Source organism: Lytechinus pictus, chromosome 2 (genome assembly GCF_037042905.1).
Source record: "Lytechinus pictus isolate F3 Inbred chromosome 2, Lp3.0, whole genome shotgun sequence".
Taxonomy (NCBI): Eukaryota; Metazoa; Echinodermata; class Echinoidea; order Temnopleuroida; family Toxopneustidae; genus Lytechinus; species Lytechinus pictus.
The window spans coordinates 9,596,171-9,611,413 of NC_087246.1; the positions used below are offsets into that span (position 1 = coordinate 9,596,171).

Here is a 15,243-nt window from a genome sequence, read left to right on the forward strand (position 1 = left end):
TTCGGAGTGGCATACTTTGTCGCCAAATAATTTAATAAGCAAGAAACAGAAAGATGTACAATACAGAGAAAATGGAAATGATCAAAAGAAATAGAAAACAGATATATAAATGAACAGACAATATAAAATACATGAAAAAAAAAAGAAAATTGAATAGAACAAAGTCGGAACAAGGTAAGAAATAATGATATAAAGAATAATATATACTGTATATACCTCTTTCCGGATCGGAGCACATAGTTCTTGTCCGAAACTGACAGTGATCGAGAGTGTATGGTTTGCATAGCACCCTACTTACTTCCCTCCCTCGATGTCTCTCTCTCATCTGCAATCTTCATTCTCTTGCCCTCTCACTCTCTCATCCTACCACCATTTTCTTCCCTCCCTTGATAGCTCTTTCATCTGCAAACTCTTCCTCACTCTCTACTCTTTCACCATCTCATTCTCTCATCTGCCATAGCCTTCTTCGTTTATATATATTCCAGCCTCTCGAAGCCCCACCCCTCTCTCCCCTGCCATGCAAATAATTTGCCAAAAGGGTTAAGTGCAGAAGGCAAAAAAAATCTTAAAGGGCAATTCCATCCCAACAAAAATTAGATTTGAATAAAAAGAGGGAAAGCATAATTTTTATGCTGAAAATTTTGTGCAAATCGGGCATGAAATGGAAAAAGTTGTGATATTAACAAATTTTGCTCATTTTTCACAAACATGTTACACATATGCAAATGAGAGAAGATGTCACTCACTCACTAATTCTTTAATTTGCATTTTGTTGTTGAATTATACAAAATTTCATTTTGTGCAGACTTGGCAATACAAGATTATCAAAATCACAAAATTGGTAACACTACATGGCAATTCAACACTTCCAGGGAGGAATCAAATTAAACTCACATTAATTTAGAGAGAATTGAATTTTTCATATTCATATAGTAAAACACAAAGGAAATAGTGAGTAATGATGTCATCAATTCTCTATTTACATACCGGCGAGGTTGTGCAGACAAATGTTTTGTGAAATTAGGTGACTTTAATTTATTTGAATCTGATTTTGATGAAAATTTCAGATTTGTTTGTTGGATTTCTCTACATTTATTCAAATCAATATTTTATTGGGGTGCATGACTTACTTTCCTTTTAAAATTTACAAGTGAAATTTATTCAAGTGATTTTTAAAAATAGATTTTGACATAGCATTGACAAGATATTACATATCATCCCTTTTAATTCCCCCTCCTGTTTCCTTGTTTGTGGAATTTCTAATTTTAGGGGGGGGGGGTGGGTAAATTATTACCCCCATTGAAATGCCTCGTCTTATCTACCTCTTTCTCTATCATTTGCCACTTTTCATCCTCCCCTTTCCCTTGATTAATGTTTCATTTAAATTGTTATAAAAAAACAAGATACCAACTTACAAAAATATACTGCCAAAAAAATGCATTTGTTATTAATGTCAAGTTTTACAAGACAAATGAAAGCTCTTTAGTATCAGCCCAAAAGCGGTCACCATCTTAAATACGTCACTCTAAATTCATAGCCATAGCTACAGTCTCAGTTTGTTATGGCTGGGCAACAAGATAGCATGAATTCTTTTCTTCTATCCATCATTGCCAACAAAGTTTACTTTCTGCCCAATTAACAAGAACATAGGCAGTCAGAAGTGTCACAACTATACTGTTATAACTAATTTCCTGATTTTCATCTCCTCTCTTTTAGGACGTCTCTCAGAAGCACTTTCTATAATGGTGTTAAATCATTATTTGGTAAGCAAAACGATTAACTGTCATCATTTTCAAAAGGTAGATCACTTTAATCATAAGAAAATATATAAACCACTATACACATCTACATTATAATACTCCTAAATGGTTCATGAAAACTATTTGTCTTTTTTAGAGCATGTACACAATATTTCTGATACATTGAGTGCACAGATAAAATCGTTTTCAATTTTATGAAAAAATACAATTCGTGGACTTTGTCACATAATATATTATGGAGCTGCTAGCATATGATATCACAAAATTAAAACTTTAAAATCCATAAGTCTGACATTTTTATCACACAACTCTCAGTGAAAGCGCTTCAAAAACATTTGTAAACATACATACAACAATGTGATTTTTTTTACAGGGGTATCATCAAACACTCCAAGGTTACAGAAGTGTAGTGACTGTTGATAATTTATATTAATGTGAATTTTACAAATGAGAATGTCTAGCATCCTTTCTTTCTTATATGTTTCTTTTTCTTCATTACAAAAAGGCACACTTAACACTAACATATGTTTCATATCAATTTATTGATTGCATATCAGAACTTACAATTATATCATGTACTAGTTAATTTCAGCTAATTTCATGCTCAAAAAGTGGTTTTTATATAAGATCTCAAAAGAAATCAGTTTTTGTTTTGATAAAATGCCAGTAATTATTTCTCACATAAAGACTACTAAAATTCAAAATTCAATACATTTTCTTTGGATAAGAAGGGATAGTAATAGCTGTAACGATTTGACAGTTGACAAATAATATAAGCACATATTATCTCTAACTATCTTCATATTCAAGATACAAATTCCATTATAATTGTATTGCATGTAGACAACTATGTCTGTTGTGTGCAGTCCTAGCAGTGTAGCTTAAACAAAGTAAGAAATATAAGAGATGTTCATTTTTTCAAGATTATATGGAGCTAAATTAAGCACAAAAATAAGATAAGTTATAAAATAAAACCAAACTGACTCTGACATTATACTTTTAATACCCTACCCCTTTTTTAATTTTGCATTATTCTCACTTTTATATTTGACAATAATTGGGGAATGGGGATAGAGGAGTGTTCTCTTAGGCAGAGTTCTGCCATCAGATGTGAAAATGAAATTTACGAATCTTCCTGGATACATGTAAATGTAAATGCAACAAAGAAATTTGAATTCAGGAAGTAATTTTGCACCATAGATTATTTATAATTAAATTTATATGGAATATTATCATTTTGAATATTAGAAAGTCGAAAAGGGGCCTAAGCTTTCGATCCTAGCAGAATCTTCGTCGGAGGCAAAATGACAAACATATAAAGTGGAACAACCATAATATAGACCACAAACAAGCTACAGCAACACTAGAAACAAGGAGACAAAAGGGGCATTAGTGAGTAGAGAAGACCAATCAGGTTAGTGAAGGGGATGAAAGAAAAGGAGTAGGCAGACACAAAGGGAAGTTAGTGTAAGTAAGGCCAGTAAAAGACCTCAAGCCAAGAGGGATTAAAATAATGAGGCAAGCAACATCAAACAGGATCTGGAACAAAACAGTGATAATGGGATGATATTTATATACATATCACTTATAGATACATATTTACACTTACCTTCTTCTCTTAGTTTGTTTAATGCTTTATCATATATACTTTTATGTCTTTTGCACATTATCAGTTGTTCCCCATTCTTTTCCTTTCCCCCCCCCCACTCTTATGAACCAGTTTATTAAGCCTTTCTTTGTAACCTGTTTGACCCACCTCTCACTAATTCTCTTGTTTTTCATCCCATTATCACTGTTTTGTTCCAGATCCTGTTTGATGTTGCCTGCCTCATTATTTTAATCCCTCTTGGCTTGAGGTCTTTTACTGGCCTTACTTACACTAACTTCCCTTTGTGTCTGCCTACTCCTTTTCTTTCATCCCCTTCACTAACCTGATTGGTCTTCTCTACTCACTAATGCCCCTTTTGTCTCCTTGTTTCTAGTGTTGCTGTAGCTTGTTTGTGGTCTATATTATGGTTGTTCCACTTTATATGTTTGTCATTTTGCCTCCGACGAAGATTCTGCTAGGATCGAAAGCTTAGGCTCCTTTTTGACTTTCTAATTTACTCCATTGGCTCTCTTTTATTAGATAAGCAGTTTTCAGCAGCTTCTTTTTGCCATTTTGAATATTATCAGTTGTGTATCACAAATAAAGTGAAAGCTGTTTATTTTTTGCTATATAATTTCACACATCATGTATGTACAACTTAAACTGCTGTTATGCAAGACCTATTCCTATAGATGTAAAAATGAAATATTTAAAAAGCTTATAAATGTCTAATGATCAAATATCACAGATTTGAAATATACTACAAACATTATAATACATTTCCCATGCATTACTGATAATTTACATATTTGATATATCATGCAAGTAAATACATTGATTGGTAAATCACTTTGACAGAAAAAGAATGATAGACTACATTAATAAATTAATCATTAAATAAGTAAATTTAAATCACAAAATATAAGCAAAATGAATTAATACATAAATGCATAGAAAAATATAATAGAATGATACAAATTAATAAATTTATGAATATGTGCTTTATCTTCTTATCAATGAATAAAAGTCAACATTGACTCTTTGATTTGATAACAAATAACTTCGATGACAGAGTTTGGCTAAGAATGAAGTTATTTGAGGGTCATGATGCGTACATGCTGTCTCATCCATGTCAGCCCTTGGTCTTTGAAATGCTGGTTCATGTGATCATTGTCTGCTAAAAGCTCGATGGAAAATTTCTCTCCTTGAATGATGAGATGGGAGCACAAGATGCCAAGTACAGGATCGGAAAAATAATCAAAGAAAAGTAAAATAAACCACAAATACAAAAACACAATATTAACAAGCAAATATGTAACATTCACAATAAAAAATAAGTTCAGGCAGACTCAAAACATCAGAGAGCTAATATTCAACATGCATAAAGTAAACAGTTACACTTATAAATGTGACTTTTAATAACTCGATCCTAGCGTCTTCAATACTGTACTTCATTCGCTTTTGGAAAGTAGTCATTGTTGGCTAACATCTTCTCTCCTGAAAAGATTAGGGGAAGGGATAAATTTTGAATAACAATAAGAAGAAAGGAAAGATATAGATGCAATCAAATGTGAAAATAGATAACACAAAAAGGTTAAACTTAATATAAGGAGATACATTGAAATTGTTACACACATTACAGAACTTTGTCAAAATCTTTAAAAATAATGATGAACAAAACAAAGGATAAAACAGGAAGATGTCTCATTTCCAAACTGTCACCAAATCGATTACCATTTCATTCTTTTACTTCTTGGCTTTCAATAACATTACTTGAATATAAGACATTCTTTAAATTACTGAAATTCCACTTACTACAATCTCTTTATTTATTGAAAATTTCTTTTTTTTCCCCATTCTTTTCTTTATATTTATTTACTGATAATTAGACACAACCAGGGACGGATCCAGAATTTTTCTAATGGGGGGCACATTTTTCCGAGGAAAAATTTCCAAAAAAAAAAAGTCTTCACTTTCTTCAAAAGGGGGGCACAATTTTATTTTAACGGCATTTTTACATGACAAATTTTAATTGTGCCTCTCAAAAGGGGGGGGGGGGGGGGGCATGGATCCGCCAGTGGACACAACATTTTAATCAAAACAAAATCTGATTTTGTTGCACATTATACTTGTGATTGGTCTCAGCCCGGTCATGTGACAAAAGATTGGTAGGGCTTAAATCAAATACATGATCATTAGAGTATTTGATAACAATGCACGCACATGTAGTTGACTATCAAATTTATAAAATCTCACTCAAACGACAGGGATTTCTTATTGTTATTCATTGGAGTTATTTCTTTTCTGATCGGCAATATTGGCATGATCAAAATATTCAAATACTTCAAGGCCTTGCTTTGAGGTTATCTCCAAAGACTATGAGGGAAGTATATGAGGACAACAATACAAATTATTTGTCTCATCCATGTCAATCCTGCCTTCATAAATTGATCATTATTTGCATGCAAGTGATCCATGTTGGCTAGTTACTCTATGGTGAACTTCTAACCTGAAACAAATATAAGGATTATTTAAAGGAAACAGACAAAGCTTGGTATAACACAAAAAAATTAAGTGACGAGAATGGTTCAATCACTACAACGGCAAAATAAAAAAATATAATATAAAGAGGTTTTAAGTTTAAGAAAGGGAAATATTTACAGGTTCGTTAACATTCAAACAAAAATACAAATGCCTCAAGGCCCTATAGATTTTTTTTCTTACAATAGCTTCCAAAAAAAAAATAGATATATAATACACATACAACAGAGTTAGTAAAAAAAATCGTGGATGAAAAAAGGAGCAAATTAGGTTAAAGGTGAGCCCACTGCACAAGTTGACTTAAATGAAAACAGAAAAATAACAGAAGCATTCAGTTGGAATTGTTCAAACATTCATAAAAAAATAGCCGAATTATAAATTTTGAAAGATCTAATATTACATCACATGCGAGTACTATCCCAATATGTCATGCAATATAAAATAAATGAATCACTATTCTCAAATAAGCAACATAATTGAAAACATATATTATTCTTACCATATAACTTTTGTATAACTTCATCAGGCACTGTATTGGGAGAACCTGAAAGAACAATAAAAAAGAATTACCATCCACATACCCCAAAGCAGGTCTCAAAAGGATATCTATCATTCACCAGGTAGAATTAATGTTACAAAACCAGCAATAGGAGCTTGAAAATGCTAAAAAATACTGGTACAGAATTAAATTCATGTGAGCTTTGGAGGTTTGTACGGCGGTAAGACTGAATGGAGAGTTTTGCTGTAACACCATGTAAGGAAAAGGACTATTGGTTATCTTTCTGATAGTAGATCTGAAAAGAACTTTTATTCTTGACATTTCGAGCACATAAAATCCTGATGAAGAGCAAAGCTTATGTGCTCGAAACGTCAAGAATAAAAGTTCTTTTCATAGCTACTATCAGAAAGATAACCAACAGTCCTTTTCCTTACATAGTGTTACCGCAAAACTCTCAATTAACTTTATATATAATAATATTGGAATTAACTTTTGATCAAAAGAGACACCTGCATTGTACTGCTAATAATCTTTTTAAATGGGAACAATTATATAAAACAAAAATATAACAAGTGGAGCGCCTCTGGCAGTCTTGCCTGCATTACGCAATTCAATATAGCAGCAGTGCTGACTTTGAAAACGACTATACAATAATCATTCACAAAAAACACCAATCATATGATGATGAAAAAATACTATATTCACTCACCCTAAATGACATTTGACCTTGATCATATGACCAAAGACTTGTGCAAGACGATAAGTGATAGATCCATAAACTTTCAAAATTATGATGGCAATTCAACAAATACCCCCAACACGGCCAAAGTTTATTGACCTTGGTCATGTGACATGAAACATGTTCAGTAATACTTGATTAACCTTATGTTCAAGTTTCATGAACTAGATCCATATACTGTCAGAGTTATTATATTTAAACAAGTGGAGCGCCTCTGGCAGTCTCACCTGCATCATGCGATTCAATATAGCAGCAGTGCTGACTTTGAAAACTACTATAAAATAATTATTCACAAAAACACCATATGATGATACAATACTATGTTCATTGACAAAAAATTACATTTGACCTTGATACTTGATTACCCCTATATCTATATTTCATAAACTATATCTATAAACTTTTAAAGTTATGATAGCAATCTAATAATTACCTCCAAAATGGCCAAAGTTCATTGACCTTAAATGACCTTTGACTTTGGTCATGTGATCTGAAACTCACACAGGATGTTCAGTGATACTTGATTACTCTTATGTACAAGTTTAATGAATCAGATCCATAAACTTTCAAAGTTATGATAGTAATTCAACAGATACCCCCAACTTGGCCAAAGTTCATTGACCCTAAATGACCTTTGACCTTGGTCATGTGACCCGAAACTCCAGCAGGATGTTCAGTAATACTTGATAAACCTTATGTCCAAGTTTCATGAACTAGGTCCATATACTTTTTTCAGTTATGATGTAATTTCAAAAACTTAACCTTCGGTTAAGATTTGGTGTTGACGCCGCCGCAGTCGGAAAAGCGGCGCCTATAGTCTCACTCTGCTATGCAGGCGAGACAAAAACTTAACCTTGGTTAAGATTTCATTTTTATTCCCTCAACATAATCTAAGTTCATTGACCCCATATTACCTTTGACCTTGGTAATGTGACATGAAACTCAGGCAGGGTGTTAAGTAATACTTGATTATTCTTATGTCCAAGTTTCATGAACCAGATCCATAAGCTTTCAGTTATGTTGGAAATTAATAAATACCCCCAACATGGCCAAAGTTCATTGACCCTAAATGACCTTGGTCATGTGACCTGAAACTCAGGCAGGGTATTCAGTAATACTTGATTATCCTTATGTCCAAGTTTCATGAACTAGGCCCATATATTTTCTAAGTTATGATATGACCTTTCCAAAACTTAACCTTCGGTTAAGATTTTGATATTGATTCCCCCCAACATGGTCCAAGTTCATTGGCCCTAATTGACCTTTGACCTTGGTCATGTGACAACAAAGTCTTGCAGGATGTTCAGTAATACTTGATTACCATATTATGTCTAACTTTCATGAACTAGGCCCATATGCTTTCTAAGTTATGATGACATTTCAAAGACTTAACCTTTGGTTAAGATTTGATGTTGACGACGCCACTGCCGCCCCCCCCCCCCCCTTCGGAAAAGCGGCGCCTATTGTCTCACTCTGCTTTGGAGACAAGACATAAATGGATTATAAATAAAGTACATTATCAGGAAAGAAATCATTTCAATGTACACAGCAGAATTTGTATCAATAATACCAATACTGGACACAGATAATAAATAAATTATGTGGAGTAGGAAATTAGTATATATGACTGGTCTCAATATTTTACATAACACAATACAATCGCATTGGAGTTCCATTTTTTTTTTTTTTTTTAATTACCTTTTGGTTTTTCCTCTCGGCTGTACTCATACACCTCATTCAGAATGCGCCCTCCTGGGGATAGTACTGAGAGAAGGACGTCTGTATATCTAACAATGGATAAGATTGGAGGAAATCACAAATAATATACTGATTGTCCAAGTCTTTCATGAATATAAAAAATATTACAAGTTTTATGCAGTTATGGTACACACCTAAACCAGTATCAATGTGTCAAATCAAGTCATTTGTGATATTTTGAGAATGACTTTAATAGAGTGAGGTAATTATGGTTCCAAGGATGGTGAAACACAACAAAGCCTAAATTTGAAGCCAGATAATTTTAGCTATTCTCAAGTCAAATACTCTGCTGGCAAGGGGTGAAAATGTATAAACCTTTTTTTTTCAGTGTTATGTAGTTTATAAGCTTTTGGTTCGTACATGATTTGCAATTTCACTTTTGTGTCTGGTCTTTACATGCACAAATCTTTTACCTCCCCCCCAAAAAAAAAAATTAAACCGAATAATGAATAAATCATATGTACAAATTAAATAATGATGATACATGATGGTGACGGCAATGATAAAAATGACAATGTTGATAAAGATGATAATGACAATATTGGTGGTGATAATGATATTGACTACTTCATAAAAAATTTACTCTGACTTACTGCTGTTGTAATGAGGGATCGACAGCAACAAGAGAACCTCGGTCCCAAATAGCATCAAACTGACCAGCAAAATCTCTGTATTTCCAAAGAGGGTGCAACTGAGAAACTGTAATTCCTCACATCAATTTCTATATTCTACATACCCACTGTATATCTATCGTTAACCTGTTAGAATCAAGTAAACAATATGGCCATGTGCAGTTTGATCTTGGCCTTACAACAAAAAAAGACTTCTGGGGAGTGTTTCATGAAAGTTGTCAGCGCTGACAAGTTGGCTTTCTTCGACAGTTAACATAGTAACAGTCAGAGGCAAGTGCCTCACAGCCAATCAAAACCAAGGATTTCACTGAAATTGTCAGCACCGACATTTTAGTCAGTGCTGACAACTTTCATGAAACACCCCCCTGGATTGCAATATGATAGGACATTTTAAAATGGTTCCTGGTCGATGTTTTGAACAAAGTACACATGTAACAATGATTATGATTGGCTATCACCATTTAGTAATTGATTTCAAACATTTGTGTAATGGGTTACCATCTAGATATTGGATATAGCTAACATACATGTACAATAATTATCTTTATCATACCACTAACAAATAAATCACATATTCCACAAAAATGTACTTACTTTGAGAATTTAAAGAAGTCACACAGGTATATTTTTATCTTCTTGTCCTCATTCTGTTGGAATAAGTGAATTGTAACAATGGCATGTTAAAAAGTATATGACAATTGGTTCATATGTATGGAAGAACTAAAATGGCTAACATTATTTTATCAGGGTATACTAGTACCTTTGTAACAATCTACCAACTTTCCTAAAGACTGGTACTTCCTTGGACCAGTTCAACAAGCTCTTGAAGGCCCTTTCATTTTGTTATGAATAATAATAAAGGGTATTTATATTGCGCACATATCCACCTTGTCAGGTGCTCAAGGCGCTCCTATATTACCCGGCTAAGCTAGGCGTTCATAGCGCACACAGCTTTTTAAGGAATTACTTCCTACGGGTACCCATTTACCTCACCTGGGTTGAGTGCAGCACATTGTGGATCAGTTTCTTGCCGAAGGAAATTACGCCATGGCTGGGATTCGAACCCACGACCCTCTGTTTCAAAGTCCGAAGACTAATCCACAGGGCCACAACGCTCCACGCGTTCAACGCGGCCACAACGCTCCAACAATGCGTCTCAGAAAAAAATTGTTTCTAGATAGATGGCGTTACATAAATGCCAATTATCGTTATTACTATTATTATCATTAATATTTATGAATGATATTGATAACTGTTCATATTGTTCATCATCTGGTATACAAATAGTGAATAGGCATGAGTACATGGTGGGAGATTATGCGAAATCTTGCACCATTGCACAAATATGAATATTCGCTATTTGTGTTGTACAACGCCTCGGAATCTAGCGAAAATATGAAGAAAAAAAAGTTTTTCTCTGCAGTAATCTATGAAAAGGGAGCAAAAATATTGAAAGCGAAAAGCAAAATCCCACAAGCGCACATGACCTTGGGCAGCATTGCGCATGTAGCCAGTAGGCTATACACGTATTGCAGTCTTCATTTTTTACTGAGCGCAATGAATTAAATCGTATTGTGAAGTCACCTCCGAAAGCCGTGCAACGGTACATTTTGGTACGTCGTGTGTGCAACGGTACGGATGTTTGACATTTAGCCTCCCATTTGCTCATGAACAACAAGCTAGTTCAAGTTCAATTTATTAAAAAACCAGACATATTATGAGTACAAATCAATGATCAGATGGTACAAAAGAATACATGATACAATATGAACGGTTTTCTAGGACCCCGAAGAAGCACAGCTTGTGAGTGGGGCCCTATACCTCTAAATAAGATGTAGATCTAAATGTATAAAATGACAAAGGAGAATACATAATAAACAGATATATCGACTACAAATATGTACAAAATGTTACATTAAACAAGTGTCAGCATAAACACAAACACACTCACCCTCACACACATGCAAACACACATGACTAGGGTGGCCAACTACGAGATACATGTAAAACATAATAGACTCTATGGAAGAAAAAACTTTCTAATTTAACTAAGATAATAGATTGTCAAAGAGGTATTTTTTACATTGCACTTTAAACCGATAAAGAGTTGTACAGTTCCTAATATCAGAAGGTAACCTGTTCCACTCCTTGATACAGGTTGTTATGAAAGAATTTGAGGATACATTAGTTCTAACATAAGGTCGGTGGATAAAGTTATGTTGACGTGTATTGTAATTGTGTATCTGAGAGTTAAGGGGAAATAAGTCTTTTAGTTGGAAAATTTGGGGGCAAAAATGAAGATTAAACATGAAAATCAGACAATTAAATGCAACTAACTCGTCAAAAGGGAGCAATTTCAGCTGAAGGAATAAAGGTTTACTAGGGTGTCTGAAAGTCGAATTGGTGATGAGCCTCATGATTTTCTTTTGTAAAACTTTTAGTTTGTCAATGTAAGTCTTAAAAGTATTACCCCATGCAACATTGCAGTAAGTCAGATAGGGAAGCACAATGCTGGTGTATAGGATTCTTAGAATAGACCCAGGTAAAACACACCTTAACCTACATATAACACCTACACCTCGAGAAACCTTTGTACACACTGATTCTAAATGGGGTTTCCAAGTCAAATGCTCATCAATAATTACTCCTAGAAATTGAATATGCTCACTACGAGCAACATTGTGGCCCCCAACATCAAGAATATTGACAACGTCTGGAATAATTTTGCCTCGTGATAGAAAAATAATACGTTTAGTTTTCTTAACATTTAGCAAAAGTTTATTACAACAGAACCATGCAAGTAACTTTTTAATTTCTACAATTGCAACTGAAATAAGAGTAGCAACATTTCTATTAGACAATTGTAAACTTGTTTCATCAGCAAACAGAGAATACAAAAACACATTTGATGAGTTAATGATATCATTGACATAGATTAAAAATAGCAAAGGACCAAGTACCGAACCCTGGGGCACACCATAATGAATATTACCAGATTGCGATTAAACACCATCAACCATGACATATTGTGTATGATCTTGTAAATAGCTTTGGAACCAAGCCAATGCTACTCCGCGTACTCCATAGTGCTCAAGTTTACTAAGAAGGATGACATGGTCAATCGTGTCAAACGCCTTGGACAAATCAAGGAAAATTCCAAGGCAAAAATAACCATCATCAAATGATTTTATAATAGTAATTAATAAATTGAAAACACCCATGCTAGTAGAGAAGTGTTTTCGGAAACCATGTTGCTGAGGGATCAAAATGTTTCTTTCCAACAAAAACCCGTTCAATCGCTTGTAAACAATCTTCTCCAAGAGCTTAGAAAATATTGGCAAAAGAGCTATAGGTCTGTAATTAACAATATTCTTCTTGTCATCTTTTTTGAAAACAGGAACAACCTTAGCCACTGTTATCATCGTTGAGTGATCTATGTGTACATAGTGGGGCATATTATGAAGTGCTTTGTAACACTAGGAAAAAAAACTAATCAATAAATTCGATTGAAACAAGGAGTACTTAACCCTAATGATTTTCATTTTATTTTGATATTTTTTTTAGATACCTAGCACCATTTTTTGGTCATTTTATTTACTTCCCTTTAAAGATGGACATGTTCAACAGGTATTTTATAAATTTTAGTGATTGGATAACAGAAAGCATTAGACAAATATCATATCATGACATTTTCAGCCTTTTCCATACTTCTTGAGAAGTGCTTCAATATCCAAAAGAAGAAATCATCCTCTTGTGAGTATGCTGGTATTGGCAGTTTCACAAAGAATGGAAGCTTTTACAAACCAAACACCCATTAAAGAAACAGGAGAAAATGATTATATCACACCGCTGCCACCAAATGTTTCATGGGTCACTGTGGCATGTCAACGAAATCACCACATCTTAGTGCTCTACATGTAAGTCGATGGGACATTATATCCCACTTTTTACTTTTGTTCTAAAGTATTCATACTAAAGCACACATCACTTTTGTTATGTGATGTACATCGTCAAAGCCCCCCCCCCTGCAATGCCCGTGGGTCAAGAACCCTCATCCTTACCTCAAATAGTTTGCCATCTTTAACCCCAGGGATATCACTTTCTTTGTAGGAGAGATCTTGTTCTTGAAAGAATTCCATGACAGCTTGGAGAACACCTTCTACTCCAACAACCTCATGACCTTCTTCAGCAAGCCTGAATAATCAAGAAAAAATTATCAACGAAAATTGCTAGATGTCAAACAAGTACAACTCTCCTCTATGTACACTGACATATACCAAAACCTCTCTTTGTGCTCATTCTAAAGAAAACTCTTTGTCCATGAGATATTTTAAACGTCCTCCCATGTACAAGTGTGATTTCAATAATGTAGGTTTCATTGCCAACAGGAAGTCCACATCAGATATCTCAACATTAAAATGCTAATAACTTCAAGATTTCTATTTCTCCAATTTCCCTACAACTTTCATTGATTTGTTTCTTTCATTTTTCTGTTATCACACAAGATAACGCGTTTCCAGGGTTTCATTCTCGTTTAATACATTTATAACAAAAAATATGTGATCGAGTTATCAACTGGAATATACTGATAACATAAAAAGAAACAGATAATGACAAAAATGAAAAGATACGGTAATCATTAGTATCACCTACCATCTCATATCCAATGTTTTCCCACATAGCGGAACAAGCACCCGACTAGGCTTCTTCACCAGGAGTTTGCTCTGAAATTCTAGCAATGACCTGAAAGTAACATTCATTTCATCCATAATCAATCTATAAAAGTCAAATTGATAAAGCCGAAAAGTTTCAAATTACATGGTTTTTCGTCAAATCATCACCAATATTTTTTATCATTATAAAAAATATTTTACAACAAATTTACTAAAAACACTACATCCCCATCTTCTTTTGCAAACCATTAACCCATGCCATTTCTTTTGTGTTATAAATCAAAACAAAATACACACATGTGTATACATAGCATGTTTGCATTTTGAATTGATATTAAGATCATATCATATCCTATCATTTAATACATATGAATATATTAGGGGATTTTTTAAAAATCATATCAACTTTTTAAATGTACACATGCCAAAAATAGAGATTCTTCCTTTTCATGAAAACAATGATAGGCCCAACTAGTACAAAGTTACATGTAAAAAACGTTCTGTTAAAAACAGAATGGGATTATTAAATAACTAAATGTCCTTCTGGACACAAATAGTAAATGGGAGGAATCAAATATTACTTGTGAACGTATGTCCGGTGGAACGGTGTTCTGCCCTTTGTCCACCCTTCTGACCATTCTCCTAGTTTAGACATCTCACCTGCTGTAGAATGTTAAAAACACATAAAAGAAGTAACCAATATGCATTGATGCATTATAATTTCTTTCTCTATTTTTAATACATAAATTATCACCATTGTTTTTTTTCCTGCACATTACAAGATGTAGAGCTCATTATTCTAGATTATCATTCAAAGTACCGTAAGGATCTGCAGCTGGTAATTTGGTAGGCAGTGTCCAAGGTCATAACAAAAACATGTGGTTTTCACCAACATTTAGTGGTTCTATTACTAGGGACCCATAATCTTTTATGTTAATTGGGGCATCTAGGGCATATTTATTCTTTTTTGCAACATTTTGAGTGTTCCAAGAAACTCCACTTTCATATTGCGCCGTTTCGAGGACCCCTACGTTTTTGCTGTGTGGGGGGGGG

The 15,243-nt window shown here is 33.9% G+C and overlaps 1 protein-coding gene across 3 annotated transcripts; it reads right to left on the reverse strand.

The window, feature by feature from the left end:
- Positions 1–1,786: 1,786 nt before the first annotated feature.
- LOC129253580 (probable thiopurine S-methyltransferase) lies at positions 1,787–14,849 on the reverse strand. Of its 3 annotated transcripts, none has more exons than XM_064109033.1 (9): positions 14,772–14,849; positions 14,171–14,260; positions 13,579–13,711; positions 10,112–10,164; positions 9,479–9,553; positions 8,826–8,914; positions 6,389–6,433; positions 4,029–4,552; positions 1,787–3,024 (listed from the first exon to the last, which is right to left on the reverse strand). In XM_064109033.1, the coding sequence occupies exons 1-8, from the start codon at positions 14,843–14,845 to the stop codon at positions 4,440–4,442; spliced, it is 672 nt and encodes a 223-aa protein (XP_063965103.1). In that variant the 5' UTR covers positions 14,846–14,849; the 3' UTR covers positions 1,787–3,024; positions 4,029–4,439. The 3 variants fall into 3 exon arrangements, with proteins under 3 accessions (XP_063965103.1, XP_063965102.1, XP_063965100.1); XM_064109032.1 differs by having other exon boundaries at positions 3,876–4,552; XM_064109030.1 differs by having other exon boundaries at positions 1,787–3,583; positions 3,720–4,552.
- Between the last annotated feature and the right edge of the window lie 394 nt (positions 14,850–15,243).